General features: G+C 32.5%; 2 protein-coding genes across 3 annotated transcripts in view; both read left to right on the top strand.

Annotated features, from left to right (window-relative positions):
• The window catches only part of LOC114331525 (netrin-1-like), a 330627-nt gene that overhangs the window by 286732 nt on the left and 24603 nt on the right, over positions 1-19292 (top strand). For both annotated transcript variants that reach the window (XM_028281119.2, XM_028281118.2), the window contains one exon: positions 16914-17106. In XM_028281119.2, coding sequence (XP_028136920.1) covers positions 16914-17106 — 193 coding nt within the window. The remainder of the gene's footprint in view (positions 1-16913; positions 17107-19292) is intronic.
• LOC114331526 (transcription elongation factor SPT4-A-like) lies at positions 7245-7758 on the top strand. Its single transcript, XM_028281120.2, has one exon. The coding sequence runs from the start codon at positions 7298-7300 to the stop codon at positions 7643-7645; it is 348 nt and encodes a 115-aa protein (XP_028136921.1). The 5' UTR covers positions 7245-7297; the 3' UTR covers positions 7646-7758.

The following is a 19292-nucleotide window of genomic DNA, read 5'->3' as shown; positions in this document are numbered from 1 at the left end:
GTTATACCCTTCTCTCTAGAGGAACCCGCGAGTCCCACCACGATTAGAGCCTGCGTGGCTTTTGGGCCACATAAACTCACTATTTAAGGCACAGGTACTCTGAAGCCTTGGGAAATATCTATACATTTTAGTTGGTATTTAAACTTTATTATATTTTGTATTCCATATAGAGATAATTATCCAGTCTAATACATCATGAAACTATCGTGTTATAAGCCATTACTACTTTTATTTATTTTTCGATTTGTCCTTCCTGGTCTATATCTGATTTAAAGAATATATAGATAATGATGTTATAAAAGAAACACAGAAACACAGAAAGAAGTAAATATATTGAGACGAAAAAGTTTTTAACAGTGAAAACTTTACGAATATAAACTACTGTTTATTACTTTGAAGAGTATTAGGTGCGAGACTTTGATACAACAAGAAGACAATACGAGTACAACGACTGAGAAAAAGATAAACATCTTGTACAAGTTATAAAAGTTGAATAATGTAAAAGTTTTATAGGAATTCGCTATATTGGGTTGTTTTTATTGTTATCTATATATTAGTATTCAGATCCAATGTTTCCGATGTACAGGATTGTTGTAAGAACTTTATTTATTCTTGTCTCCCAATTCTTTCAATCGGAGGGTCGGAGACAATGTGCTTTTTGCCAAAATTTTTGTTCCATCCATTATAAACAGCTCGTACTTAGCGTATATTTGACTGAAGTTGCAAATTTGTTGAGATTTAGAGTAGAGTTTAATTTTTTTTAATATTTCAATGATTATCATGTATTTTTTAGTGAATGCTAATTCAAATATTGTTCTGATTCTTCTTCTTCTTGACTGGCTTTACAACTTGATCACTCTACGATCTTGCACTTCCATTTCTCATTTTTGTATTGTATCACAATTTTAGATAAATCGGTTTTACGCCGAAGAATACGAAATAAAACAAAGCAATTGGTAAGAAAAATAAAAAATGAACACTGGGAACAGTTTACAAAAAGGATGGAAAGCGACTTCTACGGAACACAAAAACAAATATGGAGATTCATAAGAAACCAACGGAAAGAAATGGCAGAATTGAAGGAATGCAATAACATACCAGCAAAGGAATGGGAAAGATACTTGACGGAACTGTTTAAAGGAAAGGAAAATAATAATCAAAACATTTATTTTTTATTTATTTATTTATTTATTATTTATACATATGACCTAGCCTCTAGTGACTAATCCAGGTCGTTTTTTCCTGATGGGATTACAGATATTTTTTTTTTTATATTTTTACATTTTTTACTCAACTATTAAATCTATTTTTACAATAACAATTTGCCATAATCTCTTAATTACGTATAACAAACAAATTTAAATAAACAATTTAAAATATTTTTGGTACTATCAACTCCCTTCTAAGTTATAAAGACAGTCCCTCTATTTTCAGAAGAGAGTTGGTAGTTTTTTTTTTTTTTTTTATTTTTTTTTTATTTTTATTAATTATGTATTGAATTATTATTTTTATTTATTTATTTTATATTGAATTATTATTATTATAATTGTAAATATCTATTTTTGAATTTATATTTTATTTTATTTATTTTAACTTTATCTTACTCAACTTCATCAGGGTTGGATTATTGGTTGTCCTCTTCTATTATTATAGATTTCTTGTTGTTGTTTTGATATTATTTGTGCGAGATTGTTTAATATTTCAAAATATTCTTCATTTTGTAATATATCTCTTATTTCAATTCTTTCTAATCTTCTTCTCATTTCTCTGTGTTCTTCATTTTCTATAGAATTTTCACAATGTAACACTATATGTTCTGGTGTACCTAGTTCTCCACATTCACAATATGCATCATCTTTTAAGTTAAATCTTTCCAAATATGTTGGGTACGGTCCATGTCCTGTTAAAAAGTGTATTAAACCTTGTTTTGGATTAAAATAATTTGGAATGTTTTCTAATATTGGTATAAAATTGTATAAACGTCTAGATTTTGTTGAATTTTCCCATTCATTTTGTCTTTTTCTATTTATTATTTCTTTTAATTCTCTTTTATTTCTTATATCTAATCCTATTATTTGTATTATTTTTTCATGTTTTTCGTTTTTTAGCCAATAATTACATGCTCTTTTTTGTGTTTCTAAATGCATTGGCATTACTCCAGTTAAAACTGTGAGTGCCTGTGTTGCAGTTGTTCCAAATGCTCCCGTCATTCTTACAAGAAATCCTCTCTGAGCTCTATTTAATTTTTCTGCGTTTTTTTTATTTATTAATCTATGTGCCCATACACTTGAACCAATATAATCAAAACAATAACCTACCTGAATTAAGACACGAAATAGAAATCAGTTTTCAGGAAATAGAGATAGCCGTAAATTCACTTAAAAATAGAAAGTCGCCAGGACCAGACGGAATAACCAACGAGCTTCTAAAATACGGAAAAGAAAGTATAACCCTAGAGATGACAAAACTTATACAAAAACTAATATTGCACTGCAAGATACCAGACGCATGGAGAAACAGCATAATAATACCAATGTTCAAGAAAGGAGACAAAGAAGAACCCAACAATTATAGAGGTATAAATCTACTGAACACCGCACTTAAGCTAACCACAAAAGTCCTAACCAACAAAATCAGTAAACTAACAACTTTATCAGATGAACAACAAGGATTCAGATCCGGAAGATCCTGCGTAGACGCCGTATTTGTACTGAGACAAATCACAGAAAATGCCATTGAGTACAATAAACCAGCATACATATCTTTTATAGACCTGACAAAGGCTTTCGTTCGCATCTAAGTCGAAGACGTTCTACATTTACTGTATAGAAGAAACATACCAATCAATATTATACAAACTATCGAAAACATCTACTTTTATAATCGAATACAGGCAAAGATAAATGGAAAAACTAACGCAGTTTATACCAGTACAAAGCTGAGTCAGACAAGGTGACTCCTTAAGCCCACTGCTCTTTAATATAATAATGGACGAAATAATAGAAGCAGTACGTAAAGGTCATGGTTACAGAATGGGGAACAAAGAAATCCAAATATTATGTTATACAGACGACGCCGCATTAATCGCCGAGACAGAAGACGATCTCCAAAAACACACATCTTCAATACAACAGCCAAGAAATACAATATGATAATATCAGCAGAAAAAACCAAATGTATGACCCCATCTAAATACCCACTACGATGTAAAATCGACATTGATGGGAAAATAATAAAGCAGGAAGCAAGGTTTAGATATCTGGAAATAGATAAAACCAGTTACGGAGATGTTGAAGAGGAAGTACGACAACAAAGCTTAAAAGCAAGTAAAGCGGCGGGATCTCTTAATGACAAAATCTGGAAGAACAAACACCTAACACAAAACACAAAAGCAAGAATGTATAAAGTAGCAATTAGACCTATATTGACATACACGGCGGAGACAAGACCTAACACATCTAAAACGAGACGACTACTAGAAACAACAGAGATGAAAATGCTACGACGAATATCAGGGAAAAGTCTGTTGGATAGGGAGAGAAGCGAAAACATAAGAAGATCATGTAATGTAGAAGACATAAATGGATGGGTGACAAAACAGAAACAGGAGTGGAACGAACACATTAGTAGAATGGCAGAGGATAGGATAGTACGAAAAGCACGAGATAATTCACCAAATGGACGAAGAAGTATTGGCAGACCAAGAAAAAGATTGCCATAACTTAAACAATTTAGGAGGCTAATATTGAAGAAGAAACAGGCTTTAAAGCCTACATACAAGAAGGAAGAAGAAGAAAAAGGTTTTACGCCGATAACAAACGGGCAACTGTGGCCGGCCACTATGTGGATCCACTAATCCACAAAAGTAGTTTCCGATGATTGACCGTGGGGTCCGTGGGTTCTTATGATGACGCTTAACATCATCCTTTCATGTCTACTGATCTTATACGGTCTCGTCCCTCAACACTCTCTTTCGCGGAAGTAGTAACCAGAGAGTTTACATCTGTTGTCAATCTAGTGGTATGAAAACGATATTTATTGTCGTTTTCTGTACTACTGGATTGAGAATTTAGTTTGTTTCTTAGCAGAGGTCTCTACGATATTCGTGAAATTTCTTTCTTTGCAATCTGGGAAGGCACAGATCGAGGTATCTGGTTGAATTGGAGAGAAGAGGATATGGGACTACTGATGAGGGGCAAAAAAGCCCCAAAACCGGTATAGACTCTTCCTGCACTCTCCGATTTAACTAGAGTATAATGCTGCTGCATTTTCAGTTTGCAAAGAAATTGAAAATGTTTATACACGCTCTTTAACACTCTGTCCTCCTCTGATCTTACCACATGACCTGCCCATCTTATCCGGTTAGCTTTTATATTTTTGACGATTTTTTCAGTTCTTCTCCACTCTCCGAGTAATGCATCTCTTTGAGAGCCAAATAGCATTCTGAGAACCTTCTTTTCAAATACCGGAAGCTTATTTATTTCCCGCTAATGAAGAGGCCATGTCTCACTTCCATATGTAACAACTGGGCAAATAATTAATTAACATGTACAGTCTTAATTTAGATTGTCTTTTTAGCAGTTTGGATTTAAATAATGATGAGAGTATAATTTTCTATTCCCGCAACTATCCTTGTTGAGATCTCCTTTTTTATGTGGTTTTCATCTGTGATTACCGTCCCCAGATATTTAAACTCTTTTGCGACTTAGAAATTGTTGTTATTAATAGTTATGTTTTCTCTTGATCTTGGATTTTTGGCATGTATTTCATCGTCTGCTTCTTTTTATTGGATCCTATGCTTGCTGGTAATATACGAAAATTGAGTGTACATCTCGTCTAGAAATAATAAACATACCTATATTCTTGCTATGTCAGACTCTTCACTACGTATTTCATTATATTTTCGCCGAATTTTTCGACGAGCTTGCTTTTGAAAAAGGACTTTGTGTCTACTAGGGAGACTTCATGAGATGTCATTCTTTTCAGATTTAAATATTGAACTTTGCTGTGCATTGGAACACAACAAATTGGGTTATATTATTGTGCGTGGAGTTGCCTAAAATCTGAACCAATATCATTTTTTGCACGGATTATCAGATTTTATTAATAGCTATAATATATTATTTGTAAATTTTGCCAAAAATTTATTTAAACTAGGTATTACTATAAAATTAAACTTTTATGTCGCATAAAATTGAACGTGACCACAACGTGACCATTAAATAAGTGATAAACTGTTCAATAAAAATATTTTCTTAAAAAAATCGTAAAGACGTCAAATATTTTTGTTTGTTTGGTATTTATTAAATTATATTAAACCACAACAGAAAAATTTAAATTAATAAAAAATAAATATTTTAATTTATTACATTTCAAAAATTATGTAAGGGAGCGTTCAAGTATTACGTAACGCAGATTGGGGGGGGGGGTCAAAAATCTTCAAAAATCGCGTTACGTAATACTTGAACGCTCCCTAACTTATGAATAAACAAAATGACGTCACAAAGATTATGATGCGCTCTCATGTTTGGTTGAAGATTGGAGTCTAATTAATTCAAAAAGCTTTTTTATTTTAAACAAAACATTTTATAAAGTTTCTTTTTTAGATGTTTTTAAAATTGATGCTTCTTATGTAAGTTAAAAATTGTGTTTGACATAAATAACAATATATTGTCCGAATAATAATTATTATTATAAATATTAACGGTTATTTGGTTAGACCATAGACTTATATTATGGTAGACAGAGTGTCATTCAGAGCGAAGTGACGACACCATCTTTTTTATTTGGCTCAGTGCTGTTTCAGTCTTACGCATAGTAAAGTTGCGACAGCAGTCCTCCCCTTCCGTGCCTATACTGACACTTAATGTCATCTTAGTTTCTCGATACAATGTGCTAGAAAGAGATACCGCAAACCAGTCTACGAGTTCTTGTAGTCAGGAAGCGCGGAGTGTAGGCTCACTCTATGTTAATATACAGGGTGTCCAGAAACTCTACCGACATACGAATACAGAAGATTCCTCAGATAGTTTTAAGACAATTTAACCCAATTTACTTAGTTTAAAAACCCTTTCTAAGGGAGCTACAGCTATTTGAATATGGCGTCTGGTAATTAGTTTTTCTTAAATACCTCCGGAACGCTTCTATATAGAAAAACAAAAATTGGTATGCGTATTTGTCTTCCAGAGACAAATCGATTCCATTCATTGCAAATTTCTAGTACCGGTCATAGGCATCCGTTTTGAGTAGGGCAACGGTTACTTTATCGCATAACTGTTTTGTCTTTAATTTTTAAGCATTTTTGACTCTGGATTATTAAATTGGGAGGTATTCTTGTAGAAAAAGGTGCTCTTGTTTAAGTCGATAGGATACACCGTTTTCTAGAAAAATCGATATGGAAATTTTTCGTTTGTTTAATTAAAAAAAATAAAAAAAAAAACTATTTAGAAAAACGAAATATGTACTTGTAATTATATTCCAGAGATGAATCAATTTCATTAACTGCGGATTTCTAGTATCGGTCATATGCGTCGATTTTGGGTAGGGCAACGATTATTAAATTTTATCGCATAACTTTTTTGTCTTTAATTTTTAAGCATTTTTGATACTAGATTATTAAATTTACGTGTTTTAAGTTGGTAAAATTCACCGTTTTTTTTTGAAAATTTTTTTCAATCTTTTTTCAAGTTCAAGAGACAAAAAATTTTCAAATCGATTTTTCTAGAGAACGGTGTGCCCTACCGACTTAAATCAAGAGTACCTTTTAGTACTAGCATGCCTCACAATTTAATGATCCAAAGTGAAAAATGCTTAAAATTTAAAGACAAAAAAGTTATGCGATAAAATAACCGTTACCCTACCCAAAACGGACGCCTATGACCGGTACTATAAATTGGCAATAGATGGAACCGATTTATCTCTGGAAGATAAATATGCGTACCAATTTTTGTTTTTCTAACTAGAAGCGTTCTGGAGATATTTAAGAAAACTAATTACAAGACGCCATTTTCAAAGAGCTCTAGCTCCCTTAGGAAACATTTTCGAACTAGGTGAATTTGGTTAAATTGTCTTAAAATTACCTGAGGAATCTCCTGTCTTCGTTTGTCGGTAGAGTTTCTGAACACCCTGTATACCTCTATGGGTTAGAAATAGTCAATAGATATAACCTTAAAACTTGACAGTTTGACGTCATACTAAGGCATAAGACAAGTAAAAGTTTTATAGTTTATTTGACAACTGTCAAACTTAATTTGATTAATTAAAATATTGCATCATTGTTACCGTTGTGTAGTTAAATATGTCCACTAATATTATTCCCGATAATCTACAAGACCTTCGAGCCTGTTTGGTTTGTTCGTTAATAAAAACCATCCACCAATTCAAGAAAGATGGATGCAACAATTGCGAAACCTTTTTGAAGCTGAAGAATAATACGGACAACATCTATGATTGTACAAGTTCGAATTTTAAGGGCACGGTCTGTATGATGAATTCTAAAGATAGTTGGGTTTGTAAGTGGCAAAGAATACAAGAGTTCTCTCCTGGTATGTACGCCATTTCAGTGTGTGGACGCCTTCCAAAAGCTGTTATAAGAGATATGAGAAACCGTGGTGTTTCTTATAAAAACAGGGATACCAGTAGTTAGATTAAAATATTAATTGAGTTATAAATAGGTTATATTAGTTAAATAGTTTTTGTTAAATAGTCTAATAAATAGTTAAATATATTTTTCAAATGGCAAAATTGTAATTAAATTAAAAATACAAACCTGACAAGCATGCGTTTTGATTTACTGTATTAAATAAGTATTTTTCCACCTACCTCTACCGAAAGTATACTTTTCCGGACCTGATTGTAGGGAGCAAAGTTGTACTTTTCCTCCCTAGGGAGGAAAATATTTTTCCTCTCTAGGGAGGAAAAGTAAAAGTGACGTCTTGGTACTTCATTTATGAAATATAACTTATTGACGCCCTGTACAATATCTAATTTCTATTACGTAAGTATCTATACATTTTAACGTTTATTTATAAAACACCCTGCATTTTGCAGAATGGTAAAAAACAGTAAATTGTTATTTTGATTTAACAATGTTTACATTATTAATTTGACTTATATTTGACAGTTGACAGTTATATTGTACCTACTTGTTAGTTTTAGTTCTAATAAATTTTGTTGGTTAGTTACATAAATAAATTAAGTAAAAATGAAAAATGACTTGTTATTAATTTGAGGAAGGTGGAAAAACCATATGTATAACATGGGAGTAAAATGCCTTTTCCTCCCTTGAATGATTACTGCCCTCCGCTACGCGTCGGGCAGTAAACTTCATTCTCGGGAGGAAAAGTAGCACTTTCCTCCCTTGTTATACAAATAGTTATTGCCTGCCAAGTTTTTACCGAACCAAGAGGTGAGTTTCAAGATAAGTGGAATCTATCATACATGTTCTGCATTTTCAAAAATGGTGACAAAAGGTCACCAAAAGGCCACTTCACAGTTATAAAAATAATAGAACAACACATGGACCATTAACAGTACAATAGGGAACTTGCACAATTTTTTTTATTACATAGTAATGTTCAATTTTGTTTAAAAATGAGATTTCCAAAATTTCATGCTTCAAAAACTCATAATAACTTAGAAATACAAATTTAACATCTTCTGCGATATTGAAATAGTTCAAACGACCCGTGACGTCACATAGTTTGACTATATGGTTATATTAATGGTTATAATATTTAGGTATATTCTTCTTCTCCTTCTTTAGTTTATTGCCCTCCGCCTACTTGGGTATTTGATCAGCTCATCGTCGCGAAATAAGGGAAAATATTTATATTCTAATGACATTTATCGTATGTCTAATTTAAAATTAATAATTTTGTTTACTTTGTTGGTGCAGAATGTAAACATATAATCATATGACGTCACGACGCGTTTTGAACTAGCTGTTTTAATTTGAATTTAGAATCGTCTTTAGGGGCCAAACGAAACACAAAAACAACTTTTATCTACTATGTCATATTATGTGTAAGTTTTTAGTTTGTGAAAACTGTCATTATAGATAGCAGTGCGTGAAGTGTTTAAAGTGTGCGTGAAGTAACAATTTATTTTAAAGCGGGACTTACTTTTTGCACTGTTTTTAACACACCTTCATATAATCAAATATCCTTAACGTTCGCGTTGTCACGGTGATGACATAATGAGCAATTTTGTGGTTTGAAAGAAGTTAGAATTTTTAAATGTCAAAGTTCTAAAAATTGTAGAATAGAAATGAATTCCAGTGACGAAGAGTTACAGTTACAGTTTTATTTGTTTATGGTAGAGTTGATAAAATATTGTATGAAACTGTGCATAAAGTACTTTTTGCGAACTTACGCGATGTATAGCACTCGCTCCGTTGTCGCTCGTGCTCTAAATATCGCGTGCGTTCGCAAAAAGCATACTTCACGAGCTGTTTCATCTATTTTCTACAACCGTGTTAAAATAGTTATTTATAAAACAGTTCGTGAAGTATGCTTTTTGCGAAAGCACGCGATTTTTAGAGCGCGAGCGGCAACGGAGCGAGTGCTATAAATCGCGTAAGTTCGCAAAAAGTACTTCACGCACAGTTTCATACAATATTTTATCTACGATAAACAAATAAAAAAAGCTGTAACTCTTCGTCACTGGAATTCATTTCTATTCTACCATTTTTAGAACTTTGACATTTAAAAATTCTAACTAATTTCAATCCACAAAACTGTAAAAACTTTTGTTGTAATTCATTGCTCATATTGTCATCACCATGACAACGCGAAAGTTAAGGATTGTCACCATGACAACGCGAAAGTTAAAAACAGTGCGAAAAAGTAAATCCCATTTAAAATACATTGTTACTTCAGGCACACTTTAAATCCTTCACGCACTGCAATATCTATAATGACAGTTTTCACAAACTAAAAACGTATACATAATATGACATAGAGTAGATAAATGCAATTTTTAGCACTCCATACGAGCGTTAAAAATGCTACTTTAAGGCACTAGTGCTTTAAAATTTTTATGGCACTGCAGTTCGTATTGACCGTATAGGCAATTTTGATGTAATGCCAAAAAAATATAAAAATGGAATGTCAGTCAAGTTCAAGTAAAAGGTTTTGTAGATATTGTCCTGTAATTACGTTTGTAGAAAAAATATTGTATGATATGCGTGTTAAAAAGTACATTTTTAAGGCCTTAAACGCCTTAAACGTGTACTTTTAACACTTATATCATAAATAACTATTTCATATTTGATACATGTTTTAAGGGTCTACTGTGACAAGGGAAAAAACAGGCCGATTTTCCGGATTTTTTTTCTAACAAAATATGACTCGTACATTAAATTAAATTAAACCGTCATCTTTATTATATATTCAGTATTTGTAAAAAAATGTCGAAATATTCAAAATTGCCGTCGTGGCAATACTTCAAGCGCAGGTCCGTTTTTTAGGTGCACAAACGGTGTACTTGAAATCTCACGTTACGTCTGGGTGATCTGAAACAAAAAACAAAATATGGTTATCATCTACGTGGTATTGACTCTCGTCTGACGGAGAATTTTTTTGATATCGTTTTTTGTTTAATTGTTATAAACAATAATACCATCAAATTTGGGCAAAAAAATAGAAAATGATTTCAAGAATTTTTTTTCGGCTTCAAAATTTTTTATCGACAAAACCCAAAATTAAGTCAGACGAGAGTCAATACTATGTAGATGATAACCATATTTTGTTTTTTGTTTCAGATCACCCAGACGTGAGATTTCATGTACACCGTTTGGGCACCTAAAAAAAACGGACCTGCGCTTGAAGGAGTGCCACGACGGCAATTTTGAATATTTCGACTTACTTTTTTTTACAAATACTGAATATATAATAAAAATGACGGTTTAATTTAATTTAATGTACTAGTCATATTTTGTTAGAAAAAAAAATCCGGAAAATCGGCCCGTTTTTTCCCTTGTCACAGTAGACTTCCCCCTTAAATTATGTTCTGTTGTGATTTATAACATTTTTTTCGAATTTAAACTTTTATGCAAGTTCCCTCGTATTTTATTTAAAATTTTATGTGTACGAGCAACAGTTAAAGTTAAACCTCCTCTGTATAGATTTCAAACAAGCTTACAATTCTGTAATAACAAGGTGTCTGTACCTCAAGAGAACTTGGTCAAACTAGTAAAAATGACATTAATGAAGACCGACAATAGAATAAGAATAGAAGGAAACAAGAGAATTTGAAGTTAAAATGGGATTAAATCAGCTAGATCCGCTGTCCACAGTACTCTTTAATTTCTTGTTAAGGGCAATATCGAGAAAGAGTGGAATACGAATGAAAGGTTCAAACGAAAGGCGTTAAGATGTTTTATTTCGTTTTACATAAAATCGGCGTCTTTAATAAAAAAAAATAAGATTTTTGTCACAAACTAAATGAAGAAGTAAAAAATTATTCTTAATTTGAAATATATCAGTCGCGTACAATTTTTTTTCTTTGAACAAATTGAGACCATTAACCGTATGCGCGCCAAAGATGAATAATAAATTCTTAATCTTATGGTAAAAAAACGAGTAATAACTACCTCTAAAACCACCCTAAATTTCAGTGGCATATCTCAAGCAATTTTAAAGCAATAAATGAAGCGTCAGTTTGTAAAAAAATTTCAATACGCCGTATGTTGGAAAATGAAGAAGTTGCAAACATACATTTATATAGCAAACTGCCATTATTTTTTATGTAGAATTACCCCCTGAAGTTTGTTTAACATATTTCCTAACACAATGTATATTATACAAGTATGTATTATTTAAATAAACTAAAAAACCGACACCTTGAAGCTCTGTAACTCAGAAACAATTGATTTCTTAGTCATAGGACAATGAGAACTTTTGATCAGTATGGCCAAACCTCTATCTGCAAAGTTTCAGCCAATTGTTCCGTCTCCTTATAGTTTAGTTAATTTTAGTTTTTTCGATTTTATTTTACGATGTAAATTCATATCAGACCATTCTTAAAGTTTGGGTAAATTATTTTCCAGAAATCTCTTAAAAGATTAAAATACATTCATTCTTACCCATATTTCTCGGTAACATTTATCATAATCCTCTTTAGAAAGTAGGTATTTGGAAAGTTATGCTAGTGAAGCGATATTGTCAGATTCTGAGATGATATTTTCAGTGATGACGATTAGTTAATTACGTTTTTTCCAAAGTGAAATTTTCTAGGACAGATATAGACATTTTTTGTTTTTCCCTCAACCATGGGATTTCTGGTCGAGAGCCGCTTTGTAATTTTAGTAGTATTCAGTAGCGAGCGAAAATTAGATCTGTAAACACGTATAGAAATCAATAAAGAGTTCTATCGAAAAATGTCGTCGCTTATTATTGTAATTTGCTAAAGTAATATTTTATAGCAACGTATACTCACAGTAAACCAGAGGCGTGCGGTCCATGGAAGCGGGGGAAGTGCCGCTTCCCTATTATATACTTCGATATAACAAAATACATTATTAACTAATATTTAATTATCAAAAATTTTCCCCAATCCCAGTAATCTACATATTATTAGGGAGCGTTCAAGTATTACGTAACGCGATTTTTGAAGATTTTTAACCCCCCCCCCCCTACATAACGCACTCTTATGGGAGTTGAACTATTACTTAACGCAATTTTTGAAGATTTTTGACCCCCCCCCCCCCCCCAACCTGCGTTACGTAATACTTGAACGGTCCCTTACCTAGGCAATAGGCATTGAAAAATATTAAAAATTAATCGCATAGGAAGGAACTCAATATGTACTATGCACACAATTCAACTACTCGGTCCACCCCTGACAGAAGCGCATCTCAAAATCGCCGCTTGTCATGCAGTTGTCCCGTATAAAAATTGGTCAGGGTTCAATGACCGCACCCACTGGTCGCGCGAATTTTGGTACCCTGCAGAAGCGATCGTTCGATCGCCTTCCAAGAGTGGGATGCTCTGACTGTTACTGCTTCTAAGGGGTGCTTAGGTACATACATTCGCTTAAAGAATATTTCGATTTAATTTTTTGCAGAGATTTTTCCTTTTACTGATCTTTTATTTGACATTTTACAGATGAAGTCAATTGACATTGCATTTTGTATAAGACAAATTGATGACTTTATTAATACGATAATTAAAAAACGAGAGCAGTTTAAAAATATTTGGGATAAAACTGAAAATATGGGGTTTGAACATGAAAGAAAAAGAATGAAGATTGATAATGTCGACAACAGAGAGACCTTTTGATAACATTCTACAAAAAATGAATCTTCGCTTTCAAAATTTTAACGAATTAAAATTTGTAGAATTATATAATATATTCTTATTTAATATTTCTAATTATAATTCATCAAAATTTCCCACAGAGGAATTTATTTCACTACGATTAAATAATGAAAATATTTTGATATGCCAGCTTTGCATTATAAGTTAAGTGTTGTTTATGAAACAACTCACATTTAGTGATAAAGATATACTCAGAAATCTGGGTATTTCTTATAACTACTGGTTTAAAAAAGTCCCTGTGTGAAGTGTCCAAGTTGTGTGAATTACTACAAACTATCCCAGTCACAAGTGCATCAGTTGAACGAAGTTTTTCAGTATTAAAATGCATTAAAAGTTTTACAAGAAATTCAACAAGCGAAGACAGACTTTACAAGTCCATTGAAAAAGACCGAATTCAACAATTATCAGAAGTTGATAGGAGAATAGAGCTCAAGTATGAATAAGTGTCATATTGTTGAAAGTTGTGTGTTGTGGAAAATGCCTCGGAATTAAAAAGAAAAAACATTTAAATAGATCTCTTCTTTAGGAAACGAAGCCCGGAGCGAAGACTTAAGGCCCGAGCAAGCAATACAGATCAATGATAGGTCACTATAGTCACTAGAAATAGAAATAGCGGCAATAGAGTGCCTCACGTATTGATCGGGGTAGGATTTAGTGTGTGACTCCTTGTACCCAGGACGTCTCACATAAGCACTTTGCTGATAGAGAGCCCCTATAGCGCATCAGAGTGTTATCAGGTGGGAAGTGGCTCGACTCTCGACCCTTAAGAAAATATTTTTATATCCTTATTGAATCGCTTCCGCTTTAGAAAAAGTCACCGCACGCCACTGCAGTAAACTAACCGTGGGCGTGGGTCAAACACCAATGTAACTGAAAAGTTTCAGCCTTTGACATAAGAAAAGTAACGGAGTGTTAAAAATTATCATAGATCTATATTTTATTTGCAGTTATGCAGGTATTTCTTTACTTTTTACTTTTCATAGGTCGATATATAAGTCATAATAACGAATAAATAAATTTAATAAAAGCTTATTGCAGTTTATGGTCTCGCAATACTACAAGCAAAAGTGCTCAACAATGAGTTGCATACTTCATGCATATTTTATATTTCTTTTCAAATTCCTTATTCACAATCCAAATCTCGATCCAACTACAGCATCTCTAGGAGCAATATACCGCCATAACAGACGCGATCGCTGCCAAAGAAAAGCGAAGTAATAAAAGATGCAGCATGAGTCAACCTCAAAAATACAAATTCGATCGGTGCATGTTGATGGCTTTCGGAAATAGAAAATAGATGGGTAAGTGCATTTATGTGCATCTTTATCAATTTAAGCAGTTTTCACATTGTTATAAAATTGATCCTCTTTACGAAGTCACATATTTCGAAAGCAGTATATTAAATATTAAGGTGAAAGGTTCTTTTCATAGCCTCTAGACGACGCTCTGATAACTGAAACTGCTACATTTTTAACGTGGTAGCATACACGTTGCAAAAAGAAGTAAAAGTGAACTTAATTAGGCTAATATACATATTATTTTGTACAGTTCTGTTTAAGAAAATGTATTGAATATTTTTATGCGGAAAGGCGCAAAATGTCGCCTGTCAAAATTTTCAATGTGTTTTAAATAGTATTCATTTTTTTCGAATCCTGAGAAAGCTAATAAGTATTTTTAAAAAATTTAAACGCAGAATGAAAGATTACGTTATTACCGAGTCCGAAAGTTCCTTATAATACATAAAAAGTTTCTTTTGAATGAAATATTTGCAATTAAAAATTACACTAAATTTTCTTTTTCATTTCCACCCCTGTAACTTATTAGAATAAACACTATAAAAGTTTTCAGGGACTTTCTGCCCTCGGTAATAACGTAATCTTTCATTCTGCGTTTAAATTTTTCCAAAATACTTATTAGTTTTCTCAGGATTCGAAAAAAATGAATACATGTAAAACACATTGAAAATTTTAACAGGCGACATTTTGCGCCTTTCCCCTTAACCCAAAACTCTAATAGCATATTTATTATGCTCTTTTACCATTTGTATAATACGAATCTGGTGTTGTATTTTCCATAGAAGATATTCACAAATAAATAGTATATGTTTAGAGTAGATTTTTTAATAGAAATTATTTGGAGGAAAACATATTATGTACTTCATATTATGTACTAAGATTTTTCCTCCAAATAATTTCTATTAACAAATCTACTCCAAGCATATACTATTTTTGAATATCTTCTATGGAAAATACAACACCAGATTCGTACACTTTCAACTCTCTTCATAAAACCTGATTGAAAACATGAAATTAGAACAAGAATAAAAAGTACCCTACAAAAATTTTAAATAAGCGCAAAGCTACAAAAAATATACAAAATGACCACCTGAAACGTTATACAACATTCAACTTTTAGCCTCATTGCTTGTCGTATTCGTGCAAATATTCTTGTTGTATTTCTTATTTAATTTTTTAAGTGGGGTTCAGTTAAATCGACTGAAACTTTGCAGAGAGGTAGAAACTTTATTCATGCTGATCAAAACTTCTTATTACGTCAATACTCAGAAATCAACTGTTTTTGAAATACCTACACAAATTCAAAGTGTTGGTTTTTAGTCCATTTAAATAATACACATTTGTATAATATGCAGGGTGTTGGTAAATAAGTGCAACAAGCTTCAAAAAGTGATTTTGTATGAAAAAATAATGACAGTTTGCTAAATAAAAATATATCCACAAATGTGAAAGTTGGTCTATGCTCATTGAACTGGCAAGTAAAGTTTTACCTAGTTTTTCGAGCAGGGAAGCATGTTGGCCTTTAAGCATGTACTGATTTTAATCTTTTAACATCGTCTGGTATTCACAATATTTTTATTAAATCTAACATGTAAACCATTATGATGTTACCACTTTAATTAGTGTGCTAGTTTCAACTACTTAGCAGAATGCACTGAAGATGTTCTGAATTAGAACGAAAACATTTTGCACGACATTTTATGAAGATTTGTAATAAACGATTTTATACCAGTATACAACTTGAAGTTTTTACTTCTTTTTGAATTTTTTAAACTATGGTATACAGCCAACTATTGAAATTTTTCCATTGGTTTTATATCCACAAATGACTCGTTTTCTGGGAAATTTCCGGGTATTGAAATTTTTTTTACAAACTGACGATTTATTTATTGCTCTGAAACTGCTTAAGATATACAATAACATTTGGTGGGCTTAAAGAGGTAGTTATTGTTATTGCTCGTTTGTGCCATATAATTAAAAATTTAATATTCATCATTGGTGCGCATACGCATATTAATTTATTTAAAGAAAAAATGGTACACCACTGATTTATTGTAAATTAAAAATCATTTTTGAATTCTTCATTTAGATAATTCGTAACAAAAAATCTTTGTATTTTTTTTCATATGAATTTTCATATATTTTTACGTAAAAGAATTAATCATCATAACGCGTATTTTTCATTTCTTATTTGTTACTTATTATCGTATTCTTTAAACTTATTGAGTTTTTTTTTGTTTATACTAAAATAATTACCTAATATGTCTCATAGTACTAACATACTCTATATTTTTTGTAGCGATTATGGCAAAAGTGTTGTCCCGCATTGACAACAACGAAGCAGAATATACGAAAGGATGGGTTAGATTTATGATTAACGTCGAATTTATCTATAAAAAATCGAAAGAGTCCAGAATTAGACGAGGAACGATGCCCATGTTGGTTCCAGCTGCTGATCTTGCCTGTAAATGTCCCAAAATTAAGTCAAATAGGTAAGTCTACTACTGGTAAACTTTTAATTTAAATTAGGTTTCTTTATATTTAGATAAATTGTATCAAACGTCACAATGCGTGTAAAACTACATGATACCACCAGAGCAATTCATATCAAGCGAGGTGTGAGACAGGGCGACACTCTCTCACCTAAATTATTTATCGATCCTCGAATACGCCTTTAAAATGCTAAAGTGGGAGAATAGATGAATAAAAATAGATGGTAAGACCAAATTTATGACAAAAGTTTAGTTCCCAGCAAACACCTAACCATCCAAAATCAAGTGGTAGCATTGACAGAAAAGTAGATATATCTCGGTCATGAAATCAGAATAAGCAAGGATAATGAGACCTGCGAATTTCAGCGACAAATAACACTTGCATGGGCGGCATATGGTTTACTAGTGATGTTGATTATAGTTACTTTCGAGTATTCGTTACAAATCGGTACTTTTGTATATTCTATTCCACGAACATACGCCTGTTTTGGATTACTTCGACAACGAATATTTTACTGTGCAAAATAAGAAGAACGAAAGTAAATTGCAAATTACATTGTTGTTTATTGCAATAATTATTAGCGCCATTTACTTTCGTACTTCTTATGTTGCACAGTAAAATATTCGTTGTCGAAGCAATTCAAAACAGGCGTATGTTCGTGGAATGGCCCATATAAAGTAATCATGTACAGTATTCGTTACTTTGATTACTATGATTACTTTTGTTACTTTTGTATTTGAGTACCGGTAATCATATCGAAAATCGTATTTCTCAGTAGGTAGGTATTTTGTATAGGTATTCCGATGTAACAAGTAATCATTTACAGTATTCGTTACTTTGATTACTATGATTTCTTTTGCTACTTTTGTATTTGAGTACCGGTAATCAAATCGAAAATCGTATTTCTCAGTAAGTAGGTATTTTGTATCCGATATAACAAGTAATCATTTACAGTATGACAGTATTCGTTACTTTGATTACTATAATTATTTTTGTTACTTTTGTATTTGAGTACCGGTAATCATATCGAAAATCGTATTTCTCAGTAGGTAGGTATTTTGTATAGGTATTCCGATATAACATTATCTTAGATTTATCAACTGTAGAAACATTATCATTTCCACATTTTTCCGGTCTCAGGCAAGAGACCAATAGGAAGGCCCTTTAAAAGGTGGCGAGATAGCTGGCAGTCAATATCACAACTACAAATACAAGCTCAAAATCGGTAAGAACAGGCCAAGAGGCCTATTATAAGAAGAAGAAGAAGAAGAAGAAGACATTTTTTTGGTCAGTCTAGAAACTAGAAAGTAATCAAGTGTACTGGTTGTAGATACAATAGTCGTTGCTTGCTCTGGTACGATTGGTACGAAGTAATCAGAGTAATCAAAGTAACGATTTGCCTCTCTGTATAGTAATCGTTACTTTCGGTATTTGTAAGTAACGAGTACTTTGTAACGAATAGTTACTTTTTCAACATCACTATGGTTCACTAAGAGACATCTTTAAGAGTAACATCCCGATAGCTATGAAACGGAAAACATTTGACCAATGCTTTCTTCCTATTATGACATTCTTCTTCTTATGGTGCCTATCCGTTACTGATGTTGGACACTAACATGGCTATTCTGACTTTGTTGACTGCTGCCCTGAAAAGTCCGGTAGTGGTTAAGTTAAACCATTTTCGCAGGTTATGCAGCCAGGATATTCTTCTTCGTCCTGGACCTCTTTTCCCATGCACTTGACCTTGAAGTATGGTCGGAAGTAGGTCATATCGTTGTTCATTGCGCATTATATGGCCCAGGTATTCCAGTTTGCGACGTTTTATGGTTACGACTAGTTCGCGCTCTTTACCCATTCTATGTAGAACTTCTTCCTTGGTAACTCTGTCTATCCAGGAAATCCTCAACATGCGTCTATAGCACCACATCTCAAATGCTTCGAGTCTCTTCAGTGATGCTTCAGTTAAGGTCCATGACTCCACGCCATTAAAAGAACGGAGAATACGTAGCATTTTAGTAAACGAACTTTTATTTCCAATTTTATATCGTGGCTGTTAAAGATTTTTTTCATTTTGACGAAAGCTGATCTTGCCTTCTCGATCCTTATCTTAATTTCCGTCGATTGGTCCCACTGTTCATTTAAGTTTGCACCCAAATAACAGAAGTTGGTGATTTGTGTTATAGGT

The sequence above is a fragment of the Diabrotica virgifera genome, chromosome 7, assembly GCF_917563875.1.
Source record: "Diabrotica virgifera virgifera chromosome 7, PGI_DIABVI_V3a".
Taxonomy (NCBI): domain Eukaryota; kingdom Metazoa; phylum Arthropoda; class Insecta; order Coleoptera; family Chrysomelidae; genus Diabrotica; species Diabrotica virgifera.
The sequence above is the reverse complement of the archived record's forward strand: the minus strand, read 5'-3'. Positions and strand labels throughout refer to the sequence as shown.